This window comes from Gouania willdenowi, chromosome 22 (assembly GCF_900634775.1).
Source record: "Gouania willdenowi chromosome 22, fGouWil2.1, whole genome shotgun sequence".
Lineage (NCBI taxonomy): Eukaryota > Metazoa > Chordata > Actinopteri > Blenniiformes > Gobiesocidae > Gouania > Gouania willdenowi.
Genome location: NC_041065.1, coordinates 11,414,830 through 11,428,143, shown reverse-complemented (window position 1 = coordinate 11,428,143; position 13,314 = coordinate 11,414,830). Strand labels below are relative to the sequence as shown.

Genomic DNA, 13,314 nt, shown 5'->3' with positions numbered 1-13,314 from the left:
ACACATAAATATTAAATATATCAGAGGCGATCAAACCTTGTCAAAATCCTTCGCAGAGATGTGACAGTGACAGTCTACGTAGCCCTCCATGTGGACTCCTCTACGGTCACAACCAAAACAATCGCCACTTCCGGTTTGAAAAGAGAACTGCGCATGTGCAGATTTGTGTGCTTGGTTTCTGGCGTCGCACGTGCCCAGGAGAGCGGAGTCTACGGAGCTTTTCTACATAAGTGCAATGTGCCTCTATCCCAGATTATAAAGTTTTTTGCATGAGTGACTGATCATGTATCAGTGTACTGAGCGGAGCTGATAGCAATTATAATGGAATTGCAATGGGTTGACCAGATTAAGCCACACAGTGGTAGTGTGCACTATGGAAGCCCGTTTCCGCCAAAAAAAAAAAAAAAAAATCACCAAGGAAAGTCATAATTATGAGAAACAAAGTTATAATTTTTTGTTGGTAAAGTCATAATTATGAGATAGAAAGTCATAATTATGAGATAAAAAGTCATAATTGTAATAATTATCTCATAATTTTGACTTTCTTTCTCATAATCACGACTTACTAACTCATAATTATGACTTTTTAACTCAAAATTATGACTTTCCTTCTCATAATTATGACTTTCCTTGGTGTTTTTTTTTTGTTTTTTTTAAGTGGCAGAAACGGGCTTCCATAGTGCACAGATTCACTGTCAGCGTCAGAACATTTTAAATCAGGTAATGTAAGTGAAAGGTATGTTCTTGTACGTGAAATTCTTCAGTCTATCCAAATGATGGGGTCTTAGGTTAGATTTATCTGGGTCTCAGCTCATGTGGGCCCAGGTGGGAATGAGCAGGCAGATAAGTTTGTAAAACAGGCCTTAAGAGCAAACATAGTAACTATAAAATGTAAAATTGCTAAATCAGAGGATAATTAAGAAAAATGTAAAACAAATAAATGATGCAGGATAAATGGGATGGGGGAACTAAGGGGAGGGTCTTTTATCGTGTGAGTTCTCAGGTTGGGATGCAGAATATGAAGAAGCAATTTTCACAAGAAGAAAAATAGGACCTTCAGGATTAAATGAAATGCTGCAGTTGATGGGAAAGCATGAATCTGGAGAGTGTGAGGTCTGTCATGAAATGGAAACGGTAGAGCACATTCTGATTAGATGCATGGCCTTTGATAGGGAAATCATTTTTTTAAGAAACGGGGTGGAGAACATATAAACAATATTTGTCTGAGTATCTTAAGAGCGCTGGATATATGAATAGAATTTAGTTGAGTTCAGTAGGTTTTTTTTTTTTTTGTAGTTTTGTATTTACATTTCTTACTAAAGCTTGTGAGTCATGCAGTTGATCGTTCACAAAGTATCAGGAGGGGGCGGTAGTGCGTTAGTATTGTCCGCATCCGCCGTTAAACACTCAAAGAAGAAGAAGAACTATTTATTATCATGTGATGTTAAATCTACACTTTCTGTTTCTGCGTTGACGTGGACTGGTTTACAGCTGTGAAATGGCAGGTTTAGGTCCAGGTTCGTTACTCTTTGTGATACTATTGGGGATGTTTATTCTCTGCAGAGCCAAATACGAGCCGAACTGGAAATCCATTGATTCCCGTCCACTGCCGGACTGGTACGACCAGGCGAAGTTTGGCATCTTCATTCACTGGGGGGTGTTTTCTGTTCCCAGCTTTGGCAGCGAATGGTTCTGGTGAGTTATTCTGGAAATAAATTAAAATACAGTGATCTGTTGTTGTCAACTGGAATAACATCTGTATAAAATAAATAGTTTTGCTTCTAATGCTTGGTGAATTTTCTTTGATTTAATTAGATTATGCTAATGTATTTATAGCTATATATATATATATATATATATATATATAATTTTTTTTTTTTTTTTTTTGAAAGTGTCTGGAGGTACGTGAAACGTTTCCGGTATGGCTACGTTTCACATTTGACATTTTTTTTTTTTTTTTCATTTTAACATATTTAACACGGCAAATTCAACCTTTAAAAATGCATATCAGACAAAAATAAACATTTTAGGGTTAGGGATTGAGTTACAGTTAGGGTTAGTGCTAAAATAAAAGGGTTTGCGGGGTAGCTAAACATAAATATGAGCTATGCGGAACTTCAAGTGACGTGCTGCACTTATCAGGTGACCTAAACTGGCCAATGAGGGGCGGTCTACGGATACGTTTAACCAGATCTGTATTGAGAGAGTTGCGACAACGGAAGTCCAAAATTCTTCACCGTCACGTGATTCACGTAAGCCTGAATTTGTTCCCGGAAGTTAGTGGCGGGCCATTAGAATCCATTGATTCCTAGTGACATAACTGGGATTTTCGATAATTTGTCATCATTAACTGCATTGATTGAGAATATTCATACAGTACATCGTCATATGCATGTGTATATAAACAATGTTTATGTAATTCGTTAAATATTTTTTTTTCCTAACGTAAATTCGTATTAATAATTAGTGTAAACAGCTTACCTGCTTTTTTGACAAAGTTAAGGACATCATTAATTTGGTTTAAAAATGTGTTAATATGCATTGTATACAGGATGTATTGCTTTGAATTTTCTTTAATTTTCTTAAAAAAAAATAAAAAATAAAAAAAAACGGGGGTGTTATTAAAAACACCACATCCAGACTGGACACAAAACATATTTATTATGTTAATACAAGGAGGTAAAATGTATGGCTTCCTAACTGAACTAGAGAGGAGAAAGAAATAGTTAGCCAAAGTCAGCAGGAGTAATCTAAAAATAATAATAATTAAAAAAAATCAGGAACAATAAAAAAAATCTGTGCGGCGTCTTCATTTGCATTTCTTCCAACAAATAACACAATTGAAAAGCTTATTGATTGATTTAAAAAAGAAAATATGTAGCCTATGTGGGTAGATGAAACTGTGTGAAAGTAAATGCTGTTTATCTGCTAATGATTCCTTCATTTTCTAAGAAGAATTTTAAATTTATTTTCTTTTTTTTTGGACATGAAAACCACAGCAGTGTATTTCACAATGGGAAAAAAAATGATAATGATAATATAATAAAAAACGAAAATACAAAAAATGAATATAAAAATACAAATTTACTAGTTTAGCGGGGGATAATCTACTAACATGCTTTAATGCACACGTTAATGGGTTTAGATACGCTGATAGTAGTAATAATAATAATGACATCTTATCGTTCAAAAGTGCATCACAAACCGTCTAATCCGCTATAGTTCCATCGGCTACAATAGTAAACTGTTCACTTTCGGGAACAATTGTGAGGCTCCATGAGCCGCCATTGCTGTAAAAAAAAAAAAAAAAAACGAACCATTGGAGTGAACAAAGTTGTTGTAACTCTCTCTCTATACGGCTCTGCGTTTAACGTACCCGTAGCCACGGCCATATATCTATTTCTTAGGTCCATAAAGATCTGGGATCGTGTTTTCTCTTATTTTGCCTCTCTCCATCGTTATAGTCAATTCATATAAAATTATCCGGTTGCAGCCAAATATATATATATGTATATGTAGAAAATAAATTTACAAACGGGAAAACCAAAAACGTGTCTGATCTTTAAAAAAAAAAACAATCAGCAAAAACAACTGTAAGAAAATGGTAATAGAATTACTTAATACATTAAAGAAAAAAATCACAACATAAAATAACAATGAAAATAAAATAATAATTTAAAGGAACAAGTTCATTTATAATAACAAACTGGAAACTAGGTAATCTTGTTATCTTAAAAACAAAATGTATTCCTTTTCTTGTAAAACTGAACAATAAAACTAATTAATAGTTTATTAATTAATAGATGAGGCTTCTAAGTTCCAACCACGACTATATTCCCTTTCTGTTCCTGTATGGCAGTGTTTCTCAAATGGGGGTACGCAATGGCACTACATGGGGTACTTGCGAGAGAAAGAGAGTGGACGATTAACAAATAAAGAATTTAAAATGTGGGTTTTATCATTTTTATTTTTAGTTAAAAATCATAACAATAACAATAATGATGATGATGGAAACGATCTTGACACGAATATGAACAATATAAGAGTCAGTGTTGGTCCCACACCAGGCAGGAGATGACCAGAAATGATGAAAACTATAAAAAATAAATCAATTCAACAGGCACGAAATACTGTTTTATTCCACTTATTTACAAAATTAGATTCTTTAAAATGTGTGTTATCACTCATGAATTCCATCATTATGTTCTATTGATTTTTCATAGTATTCTGAGCAACATGTTGTAGTTGGACACAGGGGGTGCTTGGATTCAAAAGTGAGAGAAAGGGGGTATTTAAGCCAATAAACAAAAAAGAAAGTTAGAGAATCCCTGCTGTATGGTGTGTGTTTTGTGTTTCAGGTGGTATTGGCAAGGAAAAAAACTAAAGCCGTATGTTGACTTCATGCAAAGGAATTATCCTCCAGAGTTTCAGTATCAGGACTTTGCTCCACAATTTACAGCTGAGTTCTTCGATGCCAAAGAATGGACGGACATCTTTGTGGCATCAGGAGCAAAGTACATCGTCCTGACCACCAAACACCACGAGGGTGTGTGAGGAATGATTTATTTATTTATTTTTATTTCTATTTTTTGAAAAAAAAAATATAGGTTTGAGCTCTGTCCGTCCGTGCGTCCATCCGTACGTCCATCAAGGTGTCAATACATTGATGGAGTTCGAAAATGAGAAGTGCGCAAATATTTTTTCCGGAGTTCTTGCCCTTTTTTCGTTTTATTTTTTACTCTGATCAAGAGATTTTCAAAGGGGACAGCTTTTCTTAGAAACCGTTTAAGATAGTTAGTAATTTTATATTCTGATGTGATAATATTTTCTTATGTATACATCTAAGTTCTTAGATTTAGAACATTTAGGAAAAGGTTGTGAGTTATAATGACAACCAATCTGGCGGGGATGTTGATGACTCTAATTGTTATTGCATTTAGCAACTGAAAATTGCCAAATACATTGGTACCGTAGGAGTTCTTATTATTTTTCTTCCGCAACTCCTTTGTCATGGAATTCCTCCTAGGCTATTAATGCAGCACTGGCACGTATGTCATCTCATAGGGGCAATGTCAAGGATGTGCAGTCGACCTTTTTTGGAGCCAAAATGCCAAGGTCAGGGTCGTGTCAAAATGTGCCATATCTCCACGAATATTTAGTGTACAAATTTGATGCTTACAATTATGAAAGGCTCATCTCAAGTGGAGTATTTTATTTAATTTGACCGAAGCTGTACAGCCTACCAGTAAAATATCAGTAAGGGTCAAAATTCATGACGTCGCCAAAAAAAAATCCCTATAACTTGGCTACAAAATGAGATACAGTGATCAGACTGGTACCATTGAATAACACTTTTGTTATTCAATGGTACAAGGTCATATTTAAGGTCAAGGACAGTATTCTCTTTTTCCTGCACTATTACTTTCAATTTAAAAGAACAACATAAAGGGACATTACTCAACAACAAAATACACACAAGATGTCTTTCACATGAACAATTCTATTTGGCAATTTTTTCAAATTGCCAAATACGTATTTGTCTTGCAAATACAGGTCTTGCTTAGTTATTATTATTATTATTATTTTCATTATTAATAATAACAAATACATTCACAAATAAACAAAAATAAATGTGTGTGGTTATAGAAGGTGTCGTTCTAAGTTTTACCTACGTCCCACATCCCAGCCAGAGTGTGTGTGAGGAATGATTAATTAGCTTCTACAGGTGTTTTTTGTTATTGCCTGTTACACCTGAGCAGTTTTCAGTGATGCTCCATTTGTTTTTTGTTGTTTGGTTTTTTTAGGTTTTACACTTTGGGGCTCCAAAAACTCCTGGAACTGGAACTCAGTGGACATTGGACCAAAGCGAGACCTGGTGGGAGAAATGACAGACGCGCTCCGTGCTCATAGCAGTCTACGCCTTGGATTGTACCACTCTCTGTTTGAGTGGTTTAACCCACTTTATGAACAGGATGCCCACAATGCCTTCCGCACCAACTACTTCACCTCCACTAAGACTCTGCCTGAGCTCTATGACCTCGTAGTCCGATATAAACCGGAGGTTCTGTGGTCTGATGGTGATGGAAGTGCTCCAGATACGTACTGGAACAGCACTGGGTTCTTAGCCTGGCTCTACAATGACAGGTGAGATTAGAACCAAAGGACGTTCTATGGCTCCAGTCCTGAACTCAATAATGCAGTGTTTTTCAACCTCGGGGTCGTGACCCCACGTGGTGTCGCCCGGAATTCAAATGGGGTCGCCTGAAATGTCTAGTTATTGATGAAAAAAAAAATCACTATTTAAAATCATATTTTTGCAATTAAAAAAAAAAAAAAGTTGTCTTTTTCAAATTAAAACACCATACACAATCTTATACCACTGTATTCTATACTTTCACTTCCTCAAATATACATGTAGTTAAAAAATACAATATGAAGATTAAATAAGTAATTACTTAATTAAATAACAGTAAAAATGAAAATTTAATTTTTGTAATTTAAGAAAAAATATTATTCTTTTTCAAATTAAAATTAAAACATCAGACACAATCTCAAAAAAAATATTCTATAATTTAACTTCCTCAAATATAAATCTATTTAAAAAAATACAGTATAAAAATGGAATAATTAAATAGTCAATTAAATAACAATGAAAATTAAAATTATAATTTTGTAATTTTTAAATAATACTATTTTTGAAATTAAAACACCATATGCAATCTCAAACAACTGTACTGCATAATTTTACTTCCTCAAATATAAATGTAGTTTAAAAAAATGCTGTATAAAAATTAAATAGTTAATAAATAACAATGAAAATGAAAATTATGTTTTTGTAATAAAAAAAACAATTCTTTTTCAAATTAAAACACCATAAACAATTAATTATCCTCAAATATAAATGTAGTTTAAAAAAAATGCTGTATAAAATGTCATAGTTGATAATTAATTAAAAAAAATAATATATATATGTATGTATAAAATAAAGATTGTGGCCGACCCCTCCCACCCCGGTCATAAACTGTTTCAATCTCTCCCTTCTGGAAGGAGGTTTCGGTCCATCAGGACCAGAACGTCCAGACACAAAAACAGCTTCTTTCCCTCTGCCACCATCCACATGAACACACCTCCAGTCACCCACTGCTGCTTCATGTCATTACAGCCCAGTCCGAGACACAGTGGTGACAAACGACCGCTGGGGTTTCGGCTCCATGTGCAAACACGGTGGGTATTATACGTGTAATGATCGCTACCAGCCAGGACACCTGCTCAAACACAAGTGGGAGAACTGCATGACCATTGACTCCAGGTCCTGGGGTTACAGACGTAACGCTCCACTCAGCGACTTCCTCACCATCCAGCAACTTATAGCTGTGAGCACAACATTCTACTCAAATACAGAAAATCACAACTAACTTAAGTTTTCCATTCAATAAAATTTTTGCTACATTACTCTAGTTTCTACTACTTCTCCATTTAAATGAATTTCTGAACATTTTTTCTCCACTTTCTAGACATTTTCTTCCACATTTAAACCCTTTTCACACTTAATGTTGCATATGTTGACCCATTATTATCACTTTTAACCTCTTTTCATCATATTTCATGCTTATTTTTTTGCCAATTTAACCACATTTGCATTTGTCGTACCCATTATTTTCCAATTTAAACTAATTGTTCCTACCAATTTTGCAATATTGACACTTTGAATGCTTTTTAGCACTTTTTCTGTCTGTTTTTGGCCACTCTAGTTTGCAACTTTTAACAAATTTCTGTGGTTTTGAAAAATCCCATTGAAAAGTTTGAGAAGCCATGTGTCAAACAGCCATGCCTGCCACCTACTGGGCATTCCATTGTACTACAACGACAGACTAAAATAATAGAGGAAAGGCTTTGTTTTGGCAGAAGGTGGAAGTGACTCAGACAGAATAAGTGGAAAAGGTTGTTTATTATTTAATTAATAAAGCTTTTAATTTACAGCAATATTATAATGTCTATTATTTGATTTATCAAAGTTTTTTAAAGGTACAGTATGTAGTCGGGGGGTCCATTGCCTAGCGTATGTTATAGCAATTAAAAAAAGAAAAATTGTTAAACACATTTAAAAAAGAATAGATTTGGACATTTTTTGGATCGATATGGTAATCGCGCTGTGAAATATTGCATCATTTATTGTCTTACACCCTTAGTATGGAGGATTAATTTCTTTCTATGTTTGTGTTGCTATATGCTAATATCTGTCTTTTATAAAATAATGTAATGAAAGCAAATACGTTCTTGTAGAATTGAAATGAACCCACTTGTTTCATTGTGTGTGTTTTCAGACTCTGGTGGAGACGGTGTCGTGTGGAGGAAATTTGCTGATGAACGTGGGCCCGACACATGACGGGAGGATCACTCCCATCTTTGAGGAGCGTCTGAGGCAGATGGGAAGCTGGCTGAAGGTGAACGGGGAGGCCATCTACAACACAACTGCATGGAGGGCTCAGAATGACAGCACGCTTCCAAACATGTGGTGGGTGTTTGTTTATGAACCTAAACCCTTCTGTCCACTTTCTCTCTTTGCCTTGTAGTCTAAGTCAGGGATGGGATGAACAACTATCACAGCGAGGGCCACAAAAATGTTATTGTATCCGATCCAAGGGCCACATGATCAACATTCATGTCAGCATTTAGAATAAAGACCAATCAGAGCATTAACACAGGAGGAAAAGGGTTTTTGTCTTGCCTGTGGTTTTGATCTTTTTTTTTTGTTTTTATTTACGTGTTTTAAGGGTCATTTGTTTGTTTTTGTTAGTTTTTTGTGTGTTCTTGTTTTGATTTAGTGTGTTTTCTGTAATTTTCTGCATTTTTGTTGTCATTTTGTGCATTTTTTGGGGTCACTTTCTGTTTTTTCCTCCCCCGCCAGAAAGTGTGAAGGGGGATATAGGTTTGAGATCCGTCCGTCCGTCCCAGTTAAAGGGAACAGTGTTTGGCTTCAGGGTATCAATACCTTGATGGAGTTCGAAAATGAGAAGGGCGCAATAATTTTTTCCGGAGTTATTGCCCATGTTCTGTTTTCTTTTACTCTGTTTGAGGTATCTTCAAAGGGGACAGCTTTTCTTAGAAACCGTTAATAATTTCATATTCTGATGTGATACTATTTTCTTATGTATACATTTAAGTTCTTAGATTTAGGACATTTAGGAAAATGTTGTGAGTTATAATGACAACCAATCTGGCAGGGATGTTGATGACTGTCTTGTTGTTGTTGTTTTCTGTATTTTTCTGTCATTTTGTGTAATTTTGTTGACAATTTGTGTGTTTTTGGTTCTATTCTATATGTTTTGTGTATTTTTGTAGTCATTTTGTTTAAGTGGTTATTGTGTCTGTCTTTGTTGTCTGTTTTTTGTGTATTTGGGGAATTGTTTGTGTACTTTCCTGAGTTATTTTGTGTATTATGTTGGGCTAAATATTCCTTCCAACTTTTTGAATTACAAATTTTGGGGATTTGCTTTGGGGGGTTGCAAAAAATTTGGCCACATGTGGCCCCCGGGCCACCAGTTGCCTATGTCTGATCCAAGCCACGAAGTTTCCTTTTGTGTTCTAAAGTTAAGTTGAATTTGTTTTTGGAAATCCTATAATGCAGTCCACCTCATACACAGATTTGGTGTTGAATTTTGAGGAGAAGTTTATTTGTACAGGTTATTTCTTTCTTTTTAATGGACAGTTTTGTATTGTGCAGCAAGAATTTTGTAAAATTGACCTGGAATGCAGTTGTTAGTCGAGGAAAAACCTCCTCTTTGAATGTTGCCAGCATATTTTGAGCAGATATTTTTGTTTAACCCACAGGTACACTTTCAGACCACAGGAAAATGCTGTGTTTGCCATTTTACTGGATCTGCCAAATAGTGGATGGATAACACTGAGTGAACCAGTGGGTACACCAGCTAAGACTCAGGTAAGACAAAAGATTCACAACAACCAAAAATGTAATGTGTGAGAAAATGTCAGTATTTGTCTACACGGCACAGGGACAATGTAGTGGATTTGAGTCAAATATGTGAAATCACTGAAATGTATATATTTAGGAATAATGCATTTATTTCCAGAGTTGATTCTGAAGAACAAATAATGATTATAATGTTGAGGTTAATAAAGTCACCCTCAAAACAGTGACTTGTGCTGGTAAAGCACTTTTCTTGATGTCATGATTCCTTTTTGTTAAAAAAAAATGAAAAAAAAAAGAAACTGGTTTCAAAGACAATATCAGTGCAAAGAATTCGCAAAAATCACTCTTTAGAGCCTTGGTTCCCAAAGTGGGGTACGGGTACCCCCGGGGTCCGCAAATTCACATGAAGAATGAATAATAATGCATTGTCACAAATGATACATTAGCCGATGTCAGACTACCCATTGTGACAGAGAAACACTCTCATCAAAAAAAAATTGCCTTACCGATTTACATTCCTTACATATTATTATACTGTTTATTATACACCATTTTTTGACAGGATAGGTCAAATTCAGAGACAAACTTCACTATAGGACTACGTTGTATGTGACATTACGTCAGTGGTTCCCAACCTTTTTTTGGGTCGTGACCCCATTTTTTTTAGAATTAGCTTTTGATGTTTGTTGTTGCTACAAAGCAACAAAATGTGCCAGCTCCAATGTTTTTATACTGCATTTTATTTACACTAGCTTTATATTTAAGAAAGTAAAAGTATAGAATATAGTTGTTTAAGATTGTTTTGTGTGCGTGGTGTTGGTGTTTTAAATTGAAAAAAGAATAATAATTGTAAAATACATTTTATTATTATTATTATAAATTACTGGACATTTCAGGGGACCTCATGGGGTCATGATCCCAAGGTTGAAAAACACTGCATTACATTATTATGTTTATTAAGTGTGCAGTGGTAGGGGGTACATGGCTTCAGGTTAAATGTATAAAGGGGTACAGGACTGTGAACAGTTTGGGAACCACTGCTTTAGAGCATATACGGTAATTATTGTATTTAAATTCCCTTAGTTCCTGATTTCTATCTGATAGTTATTGGTCTAGAACAGTGTTTTATTGTCCTGTGTACCCACTTTTACTGCTTTTTCATTTGTGGACTAGCGGTCTGTCCTGAACCTCTAACTGTCTCAACATTGGTTTCCCAAATTAAAAAAAAAATCTATTTTATTTTTCAGAAACTCCAGTGGACCCCACATGGGGTCCCGACCCCAAGCTTGAAAAACACTGATTTAGTGACTCCTGAATAGATTTATTTCTATAGTTTGTATTATTTCCGGTCATCTCACACCATTATTTGTTCATTTTCCACGCTTTCTCTCAAGTACCCCCTGTGGTGCCGTCGTGTACGCCTAGGGGTACATGTACCCCCATTTGAGAAACACTGAGTTTGGGAACACCTGCTTGTAGAACTTAAAATAAACTTACAATATGATAATAACATGTTTTTCTTTAAGGTGGAACTCCTTGGTTATGGGTCACTGCAGTGGGAGACTGGGAAGCCCAGTGGGTTGCGGGTTCTCATTCCCCAGCTGTCCTTCAACCAGATGCCTTGCCAGTGGGCCTGGGCACTCAGACTGACTGGTGCCACTTAAAGGGAAAGAAAGTAACAGAGCTCACGCTGTGCATTGGTTTGAATGTCTGAACATTGTTTGAATCTGTGATGTGAGTGCGACACTGAATAGATACTCTAAAAGTTGCACTATGACACATTATAAACCTTCATGACATGTAATGATGAAGTTTTATATTTTTGCTCAAGAAGATACTTTTGCTTTTATATTTGGGATGTTATCGTGAATTATGATGGGTCAATGCAAAATAACTAGTGCTAATGAACTATGATGCACTGTTTAGATCAAAATATTATATTTTACCTATAGTCAAGGACAAGCCACAGCAAGCCTAAATAATGTTTACAAGTTTTGAAAATGATCTTTATACATGTTTTATGTGATTTTTGTGTGTGGGTCAAATAAAGAGGTTTAAAAGTGTCTGTGTGGTTTGTCCATGTTAACAGGACACTACAAACAATCACATGAATTTATTCAACACATTTTTTCTTATTGGAAAATAGTCATTTATTTCCACCACAGTCATAGCAGAGGTAAACTACACTATATGGACAGAATAATTCAAAATAAGTGCATTGACCTTATTTGGGAACCTCTGGGTACCTCACGATACGACGCGATACAAAGCTCACGATGACGATGATCGATAGATTGGTCAGAAATCAATCTATGATAATCTATGACATAAGAAAATAAATATTAAGTGAAAAAATACAATTTTTATTTTATATCTCTGAAAGACAATAAATTGAAAAAGTGTCCTATGAACAGTGACACTATTTTAGTCCAACATTTCTGTAAATAAGTGTCAACATACCAATGTAAACTAATAAGTATCTCCAATAGTGCTTTCTGTAAACAAAAATAGGGTCTTTCTTACCAGTGAAACCACTATAGTGCAAATTCCAGTAAACAATATATTGGTTCCTTCAACAAACAGTGACAACATTTCTGTGAAGACGTATCTGCACATTTTAGTGGAAAAGCAGAAAAGGCATCCAAATGAAAATGACTCAAAATACACAAAACTAAGTATTTATACAAATAATACACAAAATGACAACATAAATGCACAAAACTACGCCAAAAAAGATACAAAAACTCACAAAATGACTCCAGAATCACACTACAATGGCAACAAAAAAAAACAATTATACAAAAAATGCACAAAAAGATACAAAAAATACACACGATAAAATTACAATTCTGACCATAGTATAAAGTGGCCGTAATGTACACGGAGTTACTAATAAATAATTTCAGTATTTTAAATATATATGAAATCACTTTACCTTTTTGGAATTCTCAATAACTTCATCTACATCCTGGAAAAATAGGGGGAAAAAAAAGGTTTAAGATGGCATTAAAGATTTAAAACAAAATGCTAATGAACTCACAGGTAACTATCCACTCCTGTTCATTCCCCAGTTGCTAGTAGACAAATATTTGACTGACAGTCATGTAGAATTTAATCGTTCAAGCATTACTGTGGATTAACAAACAATAATAATATGTTTCACTCTAATAACTAAACACATAAATATTAAATATATCAGAGGCGATCAAACCTTGTCAAAATCCTTCGCAGAGATGTGACAGTGACAGTCTACGTAGCCCTCCATGTGGACTCCTCTACGGTCACAACCAAAACAATCGCCACTTCCGGTTTGAAAAGAGAACTGCGCATGTGCAGATTTGTGTGCTTGGTTTCCGGCGTCGGACGTGCCCAGGAGAGCGGAG

The 13,314-nt window shown here is 35.1% G+C and overlaps 1 protein-coding gene and 1 long non-coding RNA gene across 2 annotated transcripts; one reads left to right on the top strand and one right to left on the bottom strand.

The window, feature by feature from the left end:
* Nucleotides 1–1,214: 1,214 nt before the first annotated feature.
* LOC114456536 (uncharacterized) lies at nt 1,215–13,254 on the bottom strand. The gene is made up of 4 exons (XR_003672838.1): nt 13,143–13,254; nt 12,867–12,899; nt 11,429–12,251; nt 1,215–1,705 (listed from the first exon to the last, which is right to left on the bottom strand). It is a non-coding gene; the product is annotated as an uncharacterized LOC114456536 (long non-coding RNA).
* LOC114456532 (plasma alpha-L-fucosidase-like) lies at nt 1,402–11,994 on the top strand. The gene is made up of 7 exons (XM_028438371.1): nt 1,402–1,695; nt 4,359–4,546; nt 5,805–6,144; nt 7,163–7,373; nt 8,325–8,515; nt 9,832–9,940; nt 11,458–11,994. The coding sequence occupies exons 1-7, from the start codon at nt 1,499–1,501 to the stop codon at nt 11,593–11,595; spliced, it is 1,374 nt and encodes a 457-aa protein (XP_028294172.1). The 5' UTR covers nt 1,402–1,498; the 3' UTR covers nt 11,596–11,994.
* Nucleotides 13,255–13,314: the final 60 nt, after the last annotated feature.